Source organism: Erithacus rubecula (assembly GCF_903797595.1).
Source record: "Erithacus rubecula genome assembly, chromosome: 2".
Taxonomy (NCBI): Eukaryota; Metazoa; Chordata; class Aves; order Passeriformes; family Muscicapidae; genus Erithacus; species Erithacus rubecula.
Window position 1 is genome coordinate 23,933,016 of NC_136685.1, and position 17,023 is coordinate 23,950,038.

Sequence of the window (17,023 nt, forward strand, 5' to 3'; positions counted from 1 at the left end):
ATGTAAGCATAGGTATAATCTTACAGATATATATATATATATATACATGACACAAACACACACATTGAGGAGTCCTTGTGTGGATTTCAGTAGATGTGTAGCACTTGGAACAGCATCATTCTGTAGAAGAACTTAAAGCAAGTGTCCTAAATATCAGAAGTACTTTCTGTTTCCTACAGGAAAAAAAAATTAATTGGCTCCATTAACACTATCAGAGAATGAGCCAGATTGGAAGGGACCACAATGGGTCATTTGGTTCAGCCTTCATACTGGGGTCACCCAAGAGCACATTGCACAGGATAGTGTCCAGATGGCTCTTGAATATCACCAGTAAGAGACAGTCCACAATCTGTTCCAGTGTTGGTCACCTGCACAGAAAAGTTCTTCCTCATATTCAGGTAGAAGTTCATGTGCTTCAGCTTCTGCCCATTGCCTCTTGTCCTATTGCTTGGCACCACTGAGAAGAGCCTGGTCCATCTCCTGGACACCCATCCTTTAGATACTCACACATTGATAAATTCCCTCTCAGTCATCTCTTCTCGAGGCTCAACAGGCCCAGTTCCCTCAGCCTTTCCTTGTAAGAGAAATGTTCCAGTCCCTAAATCACCTTTTTTGCCCTCTGTTGGACTTGCTTCAGGAGCTCCATGTCTCTCTTGTACTGGAGAGCCCAGACCTGGACACATCTCAAAACACTCTGAGGAATGGGCTGGAAGGCTCTCTCCAATCAACACTGGTCCAAGCACTCAGGATATCCCCACAGGTCCCACTACACTTCCTTATTATCATTATCACAGCACTACCCTCTCTGCTGTTAATCTTTGGCACAGTCTTGGTTGTCAGTTTGTAAATTTGCATGGTGGGATCAGCAAATCCACTTCAGTGGATCCCCTGCAGATTCACAAGTAGAAATGCATATTTACTAACATACTTATTTACTAACATACATATTTACTAACATTTACTAACATAGAATGCACACATGTACTCCATCACTGCTACAATTTAAAGTTTTAAAACAGTCACAGAGATGTCCAGCAAGTTTTAGAATCTACTACACTGAATTAATCTTCATTTTGTGGATAGCTCTAAGAGAAGATGAGGGGCTGATTCCACATGTGGCATGTCATAAGAGGTTCCATGTCACTCCACTCATTCCCAGCCAACAACACTTCTTACACCAGTTGTGATTTCAAGGCACAGCACGTCCATCTCTCCTCCCTCCTTTGCCCCACTGCAACCCCTTTAAATTTTTCTTCAAATCAGTGCACTTGGTTCTGATGTTTTTGTGTATAAGAGCAAAGATATTTATAAATTTCAGAAATGCCTAAAATCAAACAAAGTGTGACTCACAACCTGCTTAAAGCCTCACTTGTGACATCTGTTCTCCCCTTTTAAACATTTCATTTACAAAGGTATAAATGTGATAAATAATTAATGAAGAATATAAAGCAAACATAACTAAGCTTCACTTCACATGGCAACCATCTGAAAGAACACATTCTCACTGGAACTGTAGCAGATTGATGCAGATACAATTAATGCAGATTGAAATAACTAAAGTAATAAAAATAAAGGCTTTGCTAAGGAGTTTGGCAGTGATCAGCTTCAAGGCTCAAAAGCTGAATAACAGTATGCCAGAGCAGGGTTGTGCTTTACAAGGCTGTCAGAGAATAGTAAAAGTCTAAGGTTAAAAAGGACTGAATAGATCACCTCACTCAGTCCCATACAGTTTAGCTAGAAAACACTAGAGATGCTTCTCTAATTTATTCTTAAAAATCCAAATGAAGGAAATGCAAAACACAGTACAAGTGCTTCAGTGTTTGACTACAGTTACTTGGCTTTACAGAGAAGGACATCTCTCCTGACTAAATCTTCTGTAAAATAAATTGATGTTTTTGTTGTCCCTTCCCCTAAAGTTTGACCTCAGAAATCATGTGCTCACCAGCCTCTGCATAAACACTTTTTAAATACTGAGGACATTATCATGCCACCCTTCAGTCTTCTTAGTTTCAAACTAAACAAACTCAAATTATCACAGCCTACCCTTGACCTTCCAAGAAAACTTACATTCTTACTACTTTGTCAGAGATGGCTACAAACCTCTTGCCCACTCAAAGGTCAGAAGCGACACAGCCAGGCAGAGTTTCACAGCCAGGAGCCCATGAGTGTGTCTATGGGAAGGCAGAATTACAAGCTGCCTCCTTGTCTCCCAAGCACCATGCTGCCCACAGGCAGTGTGAAGAGCTCGTGTGTAGTTCCTGGAGCTCCCTGGGCATGAGCCAACACAGCCCAGGGCAAGCAATGAACCCTGTAAGGTTTGTGGCAGGGCAAGAACGACAGCTGCTGCTGACATGACAAAAGGCTCAGCCAGAGAGATGCACACCCAGAGAGAAACAGGTGCACCTCCACCCACAAAGGTGAAGTCAGAGCTGGAAACCTCACTTGAGGAGGAGGCACAGTGAGGGTAGCTGAACTGGGATGCTCCCTCTCAGTGGAAGGTCCTTGCTCATGGGTGTTGCCTCCCAGAGCCAGATGATGCTGCTGCAGCACCTGACAGCACCCACAGCAGCAGCAACAACTGATGGCACTTGGTCTTCCCAGCATCAGTTCCAGCTGCAGCTGCAGCCATTATCAATGGCAATACCCCAGCAGGCTCTTATCCCTTCATTCAAATTTTCTGACAGTAATCTGCTAATGAGACTACACGTGGTACCATGTAAATAAGGACAGACCATTTGCACCATTTCCCCTTTGTCTGCCTGCTTTCAAAGACCAGATGTTCCACAGTCTCTCCAGGGAGGGAAATTACCCTGCACGGTCCCTAACTCCTCATTCTTCTCCTGGGAGAGAGGTATTATGTTTATTGTAATTCTGGACTTCTAGAAGTCCCCCCGCCTCTGAATTCTTAAATAGAATGATAAAGTGTTACAAACCAGTCAGTTACTAACTGTTGGATAAATAAAGCTGTGTGACAAGAAAATGCAACTTACCAAATATTCTTCAATCTGCTGTTTCCTTATCTGAATTTCACCTTCATCTTATTAAAAGATATTTTGTCAAGTCAGCTTTTTATAGAACAAAGAGACCAAAGTAATTCTGACATCTCCATGTTGGTCAAAACTATTTATCTTTTTCTACTCCTTGGTAATGTATCCATCCTTCTTTTTTTCTTCATACTCTGCCATAATTACAGAGCCTTTCTTCTGTGATCTTCCATGTCACACTAATTCATTCCAGACTTGTACTTCTCTGATTTTACCCCACCTTACTTTATTAACTCCTTTATCCAAACCTTTAGTCCTGCAGCCCTTATTTCCACTTCTTGTATAGCTACTTTGTATTTCACACACCTTGTAAGCAGCAGTATTTCTATACAATGCCTCCTATCTGTTCTGCCTGTCTGTAGCCTGCCTTTGTGCCTCTTCCACAAACACCTTCAATAACTGCCAGATCTCCTGCATTTCTGCCTCTACTGTATTACTTCCCCAGGAGACTCTACCTATTGCTTTCTCCAGTTCATTATCTTGCTTTTACATCTCACTTCTCTCTCTGCTTTGAAAAGTGAGCCTGGGATTTACAACCACCTGCTTTTAAATTACCTGCCTTTTTAAAATTTGGAAGCAGTCTCTCCCAGCCAGTCCAGACCTAACTAGGCAGCTTTGACAGCCACTTTCTGAATCTCGCAGGCTGAATCTGGCTGGCATTTCACTCACAAAACTTGTCCACACCAGAGGCAGCCACTGCAAGTCCTGCAGCAGGCAGGGAACAGAACAGCAAGTGCGTTCTTAAACACACTGATGAGCTGAGCTACAGAAATGCATTTCTTATACAGGCCACCGAGGGTTCCTTTGAAGGTGTTCCATGTTGTTCCTCCTGTGATTTATAAGGATAAATGGTTTTCCCTATCACTACATAGTTCTGTTTTTCCAATGCTCAGTTAGTCACCAAAAATCCACCACCAACTTCCTTGACCCAGCTCAATGCCTCCAATTACAGCAGCCATACTGCCTTTCTTTTCCTGCTTTATCTTTGGCCACAGTGTTTCAGTCACCCAGTTCTCATCACAAAGGAAACCCTTCCAACTTGCCCTCACCATTCCTGGCTTGTACTACGTGTTGTCAAATGTAGATCACCAGGGAGGAATTGCTTAAAGTGTGCAAATGTAATGCTAACAACATTAACCTCAGCTCAAAACTAACCCTCACCAAAGGCAATACAATCCAAACATGCCTGAAGCAGGTAAAAAAAATACTAAGGTTGGCTGAAAAAATATTATTCCAATTAAAATCAAGGTATTCTAAGCAGTGGAGCATTGTGAACACTGTGTGATTACCTTTAAATGTCCCTGTTCAAAGCACCATAAACACCTTTAACAGAGAGCACATTTCCTTACAGGAAAAACATATTTCTTTTGATGCCTTCTAAGGTCCTCATGCAGTCACACATCTACACTGCCTCAGGGCAAGCCCCACTTTCCAGAGTATGTGAAATGCTGCTGTAAAACAAAATACTTAGGTAATGTTTAGGATTAAATGTTTGAAGTTGCTCACTGTCTGGAGTCCACACACTGGGGCAAAAACTGCTCCCACTGGAGCCAATGGCACAGTTACATCAGCCCAAAGGGAGCCAGATCAAGCCTTAGTACTTCTAAACTGAAATATAAATTATTATTAGATACAGATACATCAAAAGTATATTTAGATAAAAATAAGATCATGCATAATTTAACAATTAATTAAAAAGTCAACACTTAATTGCAAATGCTAGAATTTTTTCTTGCAATCTCCAAGGATTAAATGATTTTAAATAAAAATCTATGCTGAGAGCTAATTGCTAACAATGGACTGAACAAAAAGAGAATAATTAATACATTAATGTATTAAGTCTATAATAGGAAGCATATTGATTCCAGTGGTTCTAATTCATCATGCAGTCATTGTTCTCTGGCAGATTTAGTTCTCCTTATACTCATTATTTCATATAAAAACACCTATATAAAACAATTTCTTAGAAAATCACACATAAAAGCATGTGCTCAGCTGATTCAGGAGGGTTGCATGCCATAAAAATACCAATGTGCTCAAACTATCCTATATTACATGCATATTTAATTAACTTGTTTCAGTTACTCTTTTTCCTGTTCCCAATTAGTCATGAAGTCTGAATGCATTAAGAGGATCAAATAAACTTAAAATCTGTGGCACAGTTTTTATTGACTTGAATTTCTTTGTTTATTTATTTATTTTCTTGATGGCAGAGAGATGCAATTCATCGTTAGTCTTTAAAACTTTGTACCATTTCCTCCTCTTTTGCAGCTTTAACTTGTGACATTTGTCACTACTTTTCCTCACTGTTTTCTGGTTATTTTATTCCCATACCTAAACTTCAATTGAACACCAAAGAAGTCCTCAGTTTGCTTGCTGAGCTGCTTTGCAAACAGCTACAGATTACACTAAACAGTGTGTTTACCTCCAAGTGAAGGATTTTTGAAAAAATTTGTGTACAATGAGTAAACTCCAATTGTATAAACTACAGTTGTACATAGTTCCAGGGAAAATAACAAGAAATCCTTTACACCATTAACTGATGATGTTCTTCAAGAGTTATTTTTAATTATTTTTTAGGAGTATGTCTCAAAGAAAAAGCAATTCAAGACCTTTTAGAATTAGTCCTGAAAATACAACAGCAAAAATTTTTAAGAGAAAAACTGAAATATTCTTCTGTCCACCCATAAGACAGTAGGCATAGTTAAACAATTGAATTCTACAATAGATGAGGAAATACTGATACTTTAGCTGTACCCAATGCCTAAAGCAAGCTGGGGATCACACTGAAGCGGAATTTTATGGAAGTTGCACCCAGTGCATTTTGCAGCAGCTGTCAGAATAAACTGGGAAGAATGCACACAAAGCTCACCTAGATGAGCACAGCAAGGAATCAGTCTTATTTTATTTAACAGAGAGGGTAAAAAAGCAGCTTTTTCTGAGTGTGTTTCAAAATTAAAAGGTCTTAAATTGAGCATTTTTTAAAGAGCTGCTACCATTAAACTAACACCAGGCACCTCATCCTTTAAATACCAGTGTAGAACTACAAAGTACTCATTTCTAAAAGCAGAGGTGGGGAATTTTAATGACATTTTAACTGCATGGCTAAAAAAGAAGATACTGAGAGTAGTGCTATCTAAAATGACAACCAGTAGTGTCAGTAAAGTGCCAGCTTTCAGCAAGGAATGGCTGTGTTCCATCAGGAATAGATGATCCTGCTGCCATTAAGGTCATACCTGAACATTTCACAAAGCAATCGACCTAAGAGGCCATTTGCAAACTGTGTGCTGCCTGAAGGACACACAGGAATCAATAACTTCAGGTTTCTCTTCTGAATTATTCATTCAGTCTTTGCACAACAAAAAGCTGTTCTCTCTCTCTTGCTAATGCACTACCACTGCAACACAGCACATGGTTTTGAACACTGGGCTTTAAAACAGTTTTCTAAAGCATTTTGTCCTGCTACTAACAAAAGCCTTGTGGTTAATAACAGCTTTTAAAGTGGCTTTTGGAGCAGCTAATGTCTGTGAAGGGATGCTGCCCACTGCTCCCAAAGCAGCTTCTTTCTTCCAAGGTATAGTCAGCCAAGGGTCCCAAAACCCAGCCCACACTGCAGATGGCACCAGGGGGCTGGGCTCCCTGTCAGTGCCATGGACAGGACAGCTGTCCTCTCCAGGGAGCTGCCCAGCCACCCTGAGTGTTGCTAGAAGGCCAATTAAGAGGCTTTCTATAAGTTTTTCTTCCATGAAAAGGAAGAAACTATTTCCCTTGAAGGAATGATATCTGGGTGTTCACTATGTCACTAGCCAGTGTCTGCTTGCCTTGCCTCTAGTTCTATTTCCTGTACATCATAATTTCTGCTAAAGAAACAAAGTATTTCAAAATAGCCCACTTAATCTCCCAGGACTAAGACCTGGCACCACAAAAATATCTTTAAATTGATTTGAAAAAGAAAAACAACAAAGAGGAATTTATCTGCTTTTATTATGTTTTCATCAACAGTTTATTTTCTGACATTTATCTCATCCTCCACCTGTGTTTCACACTTGTCTCACTACTTCCTTAAGTTTTGGGGGTTTTGAATTCAAAGGAGGTCAGGAAGAATTCCTGGGCTTTCATTGAAGCTTGGTTTCTCCTTGGGCACTTTAGGACCATAAGAACACTACACTAGAATAAAACTTGCAGTCACAAATTTACCTGTTCCTGTCACATCAAGAGTTACTTACTGCTCCTGCAAGATTTAACACCCTATTTTTACAGCAGCAGAGTGAAATACTTGCTGGAAGTAAGCAGAGGCTGCTTTGTAGAAGGGAGGAGATCCCTACCCCCCAGCACACTACATTGGCATGTGAGCTCTCCCTGGAAGCTCATACCACAGCAGCAGGCAAGTCTAAAGTCCAATATCTCACCTCTCCAGTCTCTATGTTAATAAGACATAAAAGATAACATTTAGACTGGAGCCACACCATCAGACAGCAAACAGTAGCCTTAGCAAGCCTAAATCTCCAATCAGTCCTCAGAAACTCTGTTATCAATTCAAAGGAAAAATTTCAGCATTAAAATATTTAGTGACAGTCCACTTGACTTTAAACTGTGGAATTCAAAGATAATTTAAACAGTTGAATTTTGTAAATAACACATTATGTACCTGTCAAAAACTAGGTATATCAAGAACATAAGCAGGAAATATTTCTGCAATGACTATGTTTCTATTTTAGCAAAGCACACAACATGCTTTACTGCTCAACTAAACTGACAAGGGGCTAACACTGAATTTTAGATATTATGCACTCACACACTTTGAATCTAATGCAACTAGAAATGGCCAAAAAACAGCAGAAGGGTAAATATTTATCAGTCGTCTTGTTGTTTGTGGTTACTCAGTAAATCCCATAAATACAGAACTTAATTAGAAGAGTGACAATAGGCTTCCATGGCATTCCCCAACAAAAGATGGGAACTCGTAAAAGCATCATTGCTGCTGACTTGAATAAAACCTCTTGGATACACTACTATAAAAGCATGAAAATTAGGGACTTTCTCAAGGGCTGCAGGAGAATGAGTTTATTTAGAATGAGTAAGGGAAGCACTAAACAAGGAATGAAAATGTGAAAATAAATGAGAAGAGAAAGAGGAAAAAAGCCCAAAACAATCAGGGGACAGAGAAAAGAAACAGGAGAAATAAAGAAAGCAGAGAACACAAATAGGAGAGAAAAAAAGATTCAATTAAAATGTGATCCATTGTCATGTCCATAGTGGGGTCGTGTCCAGATGCCTGGTCTGGTCTTTCCCAAGATCTCTCATAATTTTCATTATCATCTTTTCTGCTTCTTGTTGAACTCTATACAGGACAGACAAAGCACACTGACTTCCTTTTACAGCCAGTGGAGCAAAAGCATTTCTAGGATACAATTCATCTTCCCCTTAAGTAGATGACTTAGTAAGGGACATTTAAAAGGGCCTGTTCCCTCAGCTATCTACTAGAGAAATAACACATTTACTGTATTATTTTTTGCTACATTCCCTCCATGATATAGTGTTTTCTAAATATGCCCTTACATCTTAAGATACAGAATATTTGAAAGCTTGATTTTAATTTCCACACAAGTCACTGTTCTAGAAACACTGTCTAAGAACAGAAATCTGACAACTGTATCCACCACCTGCTTTCAAACTACTTCCAGAAGTTGAGTTGCTGCACAAATTCCAAGTCAATGGAAGAGCTATAGCCAAATTATATTTGTGTGAGCTAGCAACACTTAGATTGAATTCTAAAGTGAGCAATCTGAGATGAAAATCAAGGCCAGCAAAACAGTCAACACACCCCATCTGTCTCACCTACCTGTATTCCTCTGCAATCATCCAACCCAGAGCTATTTGAAAATTAAGGCCTGAGGCCATTGACCTTGGCAAGCAATGCAAAAGGATTTAGAGTGAACTCTTTACCCTCATTCCCTTATGGCTTTAGAGTCTAAATCTTTTTTAAGCTACTCCCAAGTGGTTGACAGCATTGCAATGATGACTGTGCACGTTTTAGAAACATGCAAAATGAAGTTGTATAGAAATATTTTCAGTACGCTGCTCTTCTGAAAAATAAGACACTATTTTTAACTCAAAGGATTGCTCTCCAAAAAGCTTCAGATAATCTTTTCCACATCCCATGGAAAATTAAAGCTGCATTTTTAAAGTGTTTCTTTAATACACAAAAACATGAGTAGCCCCTATAAACATGGCAACAATTAGATGAAGAAAGGCCTGATGGTTAATTTGGATTTCACATTTTACTGCCAGACTACTGGCAACCTTCCTGGATTTTTTTTTTCTTCAAATCTAATTTCTCTGAAACATTCTACAATGGATACATTTCTTATATTATAAACATGAGATAAAATTCAGAAAAGGAAGGCTGCAGAACTGCCTTCTGTCTTTTCTCATTAGCAAGTAAAAGACTTCTGCAGGGACATGGGGCCACTTGGATGTTTCAGAAATACAAGGAAAAGGCTTCTGTACAGAAGAGATGCCTGGAGCAGCTGTTTCTAGATACAGCATATTTCCCTTGGGTCTAATACATTCACAAAGGAAAACCTATTGGTATGAGCAGCTCTGTGAGTCCAGACTCATCCTGCCCACACAAGGGTTGTAGACCTCACAGAGGGTGATGGCAGGACCAGTCCTGATGGCTCAGTCAGGGTGACAAGGACCAAAGGATCCCTCTGCAAGAGAAGTCTCTCACAAAAGACAAAATTAATCCAACCTCAGTTCCGAGCCTGGTCATTTTCCCACATCACACCATTTCCAAGAGATACATGCATTTCAAAATTTTAAAAGATGTGAAACCAAAATGGTAGCTTTAAACATCCACATCCCTGTAGAAACTCTTTTGTTTCAGTGTCCAATATTTCATAAATACCCACAAGAGAAGCACAAGAAAGAGAGAAAATTTTGTTCCCTAAAAATCTCTATTTTCCTCTAAACATGAATACAAGATCTTTCCAACAGCATTCGAACATTGCATTTGTTAATTAAATCTCAACTCTGACAGTTTGCAGATACATTTTTATTTAATGTGACTCTAACATGAACTCAACCTCAGAGTGGGGAGGGAATATCAAAGGAAGTTATGTCAAGTAATTACACAATCTGTTTCTCCAGAGAAATGCCTGGGCTAGACATCTGGCACTGAAACAGCAGATTAAATTTAGAACTGAAGGGCCATGCAGTGAAGGTGAACTCACAATTTTAGTTCCCTGTCAACTAAAATCTGTACATGTTGATAAATAATATGCTTTGTCCCTTAAGCAAAGTTCACTGCTATTGAAAAGGAAGATATTGAAAAGTAACTTTTGCCCCTGGAAAGCCTGCATTTCTAATCCATGAGCAGCATACTGATGCCACAGGATGATCTAGAGATCACTCTATCAATGTCATTCCCCTCTCCTCAGCATGGTACTTCAAATATTTTTTTTTCTCCATTTGCCTTAGCTGTGGTTCTACAGCCATGACACACTAATTCCAGAAATGAGCCAAGCCTTATAGAAAGCAATCAACTTTGACTCATTTTAATTTCAAATTTAAGTACTCAATTAGATCACCTTGGGCAGCATTTCAACTCCCCCATGACTCCTCAAAGACAAAGCACATGCATAAACCTCACAATTTAAGATCTTCCTTATACACAGCTGCATCCTGAAATCAAACATGCAGTAAGAGACACAATCACTGCTAGAGCAATCAGTCATCCAGACATACAGAAAACTGACCTTCATGAGATGCTGATTTATCCATTTTGTGAATGTCTTCTTTTGTACTTTGTCACGCTCATCTAGAGGTAAAAAGGAAAAACAAATGTTTTAACAACTCTAAAATTATGCAGACCTTTTTATTGAGAACTTTAGAAAATTAATTTTCTAACAAATTTTAAAGACAAAATAGCCTGCAAAAGCTCCATAATCAAAATAATGGCACAGAAATGTGGTTTTTTTAATACATCACAGCATTTTAGGGAAAAGTTTCTTGATGTTTCACGTGAGTTCCTCCAGGGCAACAGCTCCTCAGGTATTACAGTAGCATACTAACAAAAGTCTAACTGCCTAGAATAAGTCAACTGGCACTCAAAATGTATTGAAAAGGTCATGGCAAACTTTTGAGAACTATAAATGCTACTCATAGTCTATACAATCAAATTATTACTAACGTATTAGGCAATAGAAAAATTGTTGCAATAGAAAGCTAACTTTTGCAATCACCATGCTTTTCAACTGGAATAGCACCCTTGTTCAAACACACAGGGACCAGTTACAGCTTCAGTCAGGGAAAGGAATCTTAACTCTGTACAAAATAAACAGGGATGCCCACTAACCCAGACATGGGACCCAGCAGTTTGCTCCCTGACATGTTAGTTACCATTAATGATTGCCCACAAAATGCTGTGGAGAAATAATGACAGCAATAGACTGAGGGTAAGAAAGCATCCTACTTAAGGGTACTGAGCATATGCATGTACTCTGCTGAGCCACACTGGAGAAAATCTAACCACCACCACCCCAGCACAAGAGTTCTCTGCAGCTACTTGAGCAGGGCCACAGTACAACAGCTACAGAGCCTGGTCACCTTCCCAGAGCTCCCCAGAGCAGCAGCCACAGTGCATTGGGGCTGGGACCACCTGTGCAAGCCTAAAATAGCAAGAGCCCTTCTGCCCTGTAGGACAGAAGTGCAGCTGTTTCATTGACTCAGGCTATTTGCAGTGTGGCTGACAATGAGCAGTGAGCTCAGGTAGCAAAACAAGATCCCCATGTACCCACTGCCATCACTGAAAGACTGAGCCAGGTCCTGTATTTTACATTAAAAAATACGGTTTCCAGGTTGGTCAAATATAACAATTAATAAATTAAAATAAATTCACAAAAGGCCTTTCAAGGATGTTCAAGTCCCTGGTGTGGTACTGAGGTCTTTCAAAACAGTAAGACATTATACAAGAGTCCATCCTGGGCCAAACTGAGCTCCATATCAGGTTCTTAACAGTGGAAAGAAATTAATATTGGGGAAGAAAAGCAAAAACAAAACAAGTAAAAGCTTGTGAAGGCTTTGCACAGTCCTCTTATGTGACTCACAGACTTTCTACATGCTCATTCATATATTTGCATTTAATAGTCATAGATACATTTTTTCTGTTATTTTTTCCACTCCTTTTAAGTACACCTATAACTTTTGTAGCCACAGCTCACTGTGGCAATGAAATCTTGAGGCAGTATGTGTAGTATACTTGCACATTCAGCTCTCTACAGAAGAGCTGCTGTTTCCTAAATGCTTTTTCCACACCACTCAAAATTCTAAGCTGCTGGCATATGCATTTGACCCATTTCACAGCTCTACAGTCTCTTATTCTACTTGAAGACCCAAATAAAGAGAAGAGAAAGAGAAACTAGAGAGCAAAGCTGTACTACTGGGAAAAAAAACAAAACCTGTCAGATTCAGAAAATCTTTTGCTATACATACATTCCCCCATGGCCTTCATCTAGCAAGACACCATTTCTGATCTAAGTTATTTATCATATTAAGTAAATGTAGAGAACAGAAGATCTCAGAAATAAAACAATTCCAGAAACACTTTCACTTTTAACTGTTTCAATATGAGCATCTGTTTCAAAAAGAACACAAAGTTTCTCAACTGCAGAATTTCACAATGTGTATAAAATACCTTTTTTATTAAGATAACCCCATCCAGTTTTGACCAAGCATACAGAAATTTACATTTTGGGAAATGTTACTTTGATGACAGTTAAAAAAACAAAAACATTGAAAAATCCACTTTCTTGCATATTGTTAGAATATTAAGCCACTATTCATTTCAACTCTATTTCCAATTAAAATGCTGACATACATAAAAAAATTGATACTACCCTTGTTCCTTTATGTAGACATATATATTATACAAACATTTAGAAAAATTCTGTAACTGACAGACTCAAATACATAAGGAGGAAGAAAGCTGACACCTGCCATGTTGTGAGAAACACCAGTATTAAAGGGGAGGATAAAAGGTCACCAGAACACCACAAGCGTGATTTTAAATCAAAAACCCAAATGCTCCCAGAAAAAGAAGCGCACACAAAGAGAACAAATACAGTGCCACAGTGCTCAGTGTGCTCGAGGTCAGAGCAAATGAAAGTCCCCAGAAGAAGCAGAAAACAAGTAAATAACCACATAAACTGCAGCTAAGAAGGAAAGCCAGAGAAGCTTCCCCCAGAGCTGTGCCCTGTGCCCTGCCAGCCCCCTCCACGCTGTGTTACTGACCCATGCAGCACATCACCCCCACCAGATCTGAACTCTTCTTGTCTTCACCACACTCTCTCATCCTGCCCTTCAAAACCTCAGAGCTTCTTCTCTTTTCGGGGAAAGGAAAGCCAAGGAGTGACCAGGGCTTCTCCTGGCTGACACAGAATAGCAACACCCCTTTTTAAAAAAACACAGGAGCAAACAGCCCATGTGCTGTCAGAGCAATCAAAACTGTGAGCCCTCTGGCTTTAACTCACAACAAGAAATAAATTAAGGATCTGTGTTTGAGGGGAGTTTTTGAACTTCTGGGTGCACTAGTACAAATGTTGAGCTTTCCAAACAAGGAAGTTTGCTTCTTCCTCTACCAGCAAGGAAAAGAGAGCCACCCTGAACCAGCAACAGGATACTCATTAAGCTAAGGTAATGTAAGAATGCAGGTGAAGCAGGAGTGCACAAAGAAAGCACATATTGCAAGATAATCTGATCTATAGATTATCACAATAAACCCTCTGTGGTTAATTAATCAATTTATGCTTGTCTGCTTTTACCTGCAGACATTATTCTGATATATCGAATAAACACAAAGTCTTTTATGCTTTATGTGCCTGGAAAGTAGCTCAGTAAAATGTCACCAGTCTGAATAATCCAGTTTATGAACCAATACTGTAACACAGAGGCATCTAAAGAGGTTTCAGATTAGAATATTTGGACTTTAAAAAGTTGCTGCAACTAAGGTCTCCTTCTGTGCATTTTTGCCATTCCTCAATTCCAAGCACAAACTCAGGAACCAGATCTAACACCAATGTTCCTTTCCACAGACCACTAAAAATTACATGGCTCACACTGTCTGGAAGTCAGAACAGTTTCCCTGGAAGTCAACTTCACTAACAGGATTACAGCAAAGGCAACATATGGCATTGATGCCTTTTCAGTGCTCTCCTGGGGACAATCACAGACCTGCGTAGGTTGGAGCAGACCTTTAACAACAGCTAACAAACAAGTGCCAAGCTCACACTAAACCATGTCCCTGAGTGACACATCTGTAAGTCTTTTAAATACCTCCAGAGATGGTGGTTCAGTCACTTTCCTGGGCAGCCTGGTCCCGTGTGGCCACCTGGGCACACTCTGGTTCATGTTCAGCCACTGTGGATCAGCACTCCCAGGTCCTTTTCCACCAAGCAGCTTTCCAGGCTGCCCCAGCCTGTAGCTCTGCACAGGGTTGTTGGGCTCACATGCAGAAGCCATTGAGTGGTCCCCTCTACCTAAAGAAAAACTTGAAATCTTCTCTGAGCAGACACACCAGATGCCATCAGCTTCAATGAGCAGAGCAATGTGCCTGTCCCCACACTGACATAAGGAAATGCAAATGAGTGCAGGAATAAAAAACTCCTTATTCTCCAGATGAGCTGCCAATTTCTATGCTGCTTTCTTCATTCTAATGGTTACAATATCAGAGTCTACACCCAGTGACAGACTTAGAAATAGAAATCTCCTTTTCTTAGGCAGCTTTTGGCATTGCTAAGTTATGTTTGTTACTCTGCCGATACTGGTTTGCATACATGAATGGCCAGATAATCAACAGGTTTCTCTACATTTCTCCAGGTATTTGCAAAAGCCCTGATAGGTGGTTTTCCTATGTTTATATAAGAAAACATCATACTCATATAACTGACTTATATTTATACTCATATACAAATGCAGTAGTTTTTCTATACATATTGTTGCTATCTATAATATGTTCTGTATTTTAATAGTACCATTTTAGAAAACTAATGTCTGTAGCATAGAAGAGATGCTATTCATTTAAGAAATAGTTATTGAATAACATTTCATTTTGTTGTTGAAAATGGAGCACCAATTCATTAATCATTTTTCAAGCTCTAAACACAAAATTCATTTTATGATAGAATTTTCTCTGGTATTGCTAACATTCCTTCTGTAAGCTAGACTCTGGTATCTCCAACATCATATTCAGACAATAGAGTATAATTAATGTATGGTCTCTTGGGAAAGCATTAGTTTTAGGACATTTCCCAGAATCACACAACAAGTAAGAAATAGGGAACAAATCCAATTGTCCAGTTTGTGCTAAAACTCCTTATCTTGGGATGCTCCTGCTCATCCAAATTTGATCTTAACTTCTCACAGGCCTTCCATACCTATACCAATTATTCATTCTTGCTCATTAATTAGGAACTGGGGGACACTCAACAAACCCATCACCATCTCAACAGTCTCAAGGAAGGTAAAATCTCAGTTCAAACAAGGCTAGTTGGAAAAGTTAAAACTACAGGTTTTTCCAAAGGAAATGGTTGAATAACCTTAATAACAGGCAATCATCTTTCATATAATTAGTAAGTATTATTAATTACAGCCTTACCTAGATCAATTTAAGGATCTAGGAGCAAATAAAACTGTTATGAAATTTATGAGTACTGACCAATGTTATGAACTGTCTGCTGTTGTGTCAAACTTCCATTAAGACACACACCATGTAAAATCTTTACACTTTGGGAATGCCCTTTCCATAATAAAAAATACATATATCCTTTCTACTGTAAAAAATATCAAGCTATTGCAAGTTCCTGCAGAAATTCTAAAAAATACTGAGAAAATAGACTCAGGGGTTCAGGAGGTTTTGTATATTCAAATCCAGTACTGCAGTCAAGATAAATGAGTCTACAAGGGTGATAGCTGCAGGACCAAACCCAAACCTCTGAAATACTTAACCACTTAAAGTAACAGAGAACTAGAATTGCAATGTACACTTAACATTTGTCATGAAAATGTAGGTTGTTAGCTAAAGATCTCTAAGTTCTTATTATCTTCACCTTCAAAATCCTAGGCAAATATGACAGATTTTTTCATAGTAACCTCACATGAGAATCCAGCTTCTTCTTAGGTATTTGTTTTCTCTGACCAAATATTTTGTTCCAGATAGTGCTTTATGTTTTATATTTCAAAAGAATACTTCATGCATTTTAATGTATAATGGTGCTATTTTTAAATCAGCTGTTGAGTGGGAGACATCTGTCAAGCTTAAAAGCAACATTTTATGTATTACCTCCTTTGTAATCTTTTTTTTTTTTATTGATCAGCTTCCTCTTGGATTTATGAAATCAGAACTTGCAATATTTCATTTATGCCCCTGTTGGTATTTATATATCAGGGCAGTTTAGGGAATAATATTAGTATTTGCACAAACTTGTCTTGGAGTCAACATCATCTTTTTTTTTTTGTTTGTTTTAGAATTGAATGGAGGCCTTGCCAGCCAAATACGAAATAAATGGATAACTAGAGACAGACTGATAAGGTACACAATTTAAATATAGAAGATATTATGGGCGTGGATCCAGAGAGAGGCATGGTCCACATGTGAGAAGGAAGAATTCAAACTAAGTACATATACATAAAATTATACATATTTAACAAGTCTAGATAGTGAAAGAAGATAATGATGGGGTTTCATCCTATTGAAAGGACTGCAAAAAAAACCCTAAATCCCAGAAGGCAGCAGGGCAGACAAGCATCACACAAAGGATCCTTACACATAGGATATAGCCTACTATTTAAGAAATGCAAACAAAAATGAATGGTGTTAGGCATTCATAAGTTTGACAAACTCTTGAAATGTATTGTTTAATTGTGGGTCACTTGAAATTAATGAAAACCTAAAACCCACTCTCTTAAAGTCTTATTCATTC

The 17,023-nt window shown here is 38.9% G+C and overlaps 1 protein-coding gene across 4 annotated transcripts in view; it reads right to left on the bottom strand.

Moving 5' to 3' along the window:
* LOC306798550 (dystonin-like) overlaps positions 1 to 17,023 on the bottom strand; it is a 283,743-nt gene that overhangs the window by 185,909 nt on the left and 80,811 nt on the right. For all 4 annotated transcript variants that reach the window (XM_079298670.1, XM_079298669.1, XM_079298672.1 and 1 more), the window contains one exon: positions 10,805 to 10,866. In XM_079298670.1, coding sequence (XP_079154796.1) covers positions 10,805 to 10,866 — 62 coding nt within the window. The remainder of the gene's footprint in view (positions 1 to 10,804; positions 10,867 to 17,023) is intronic.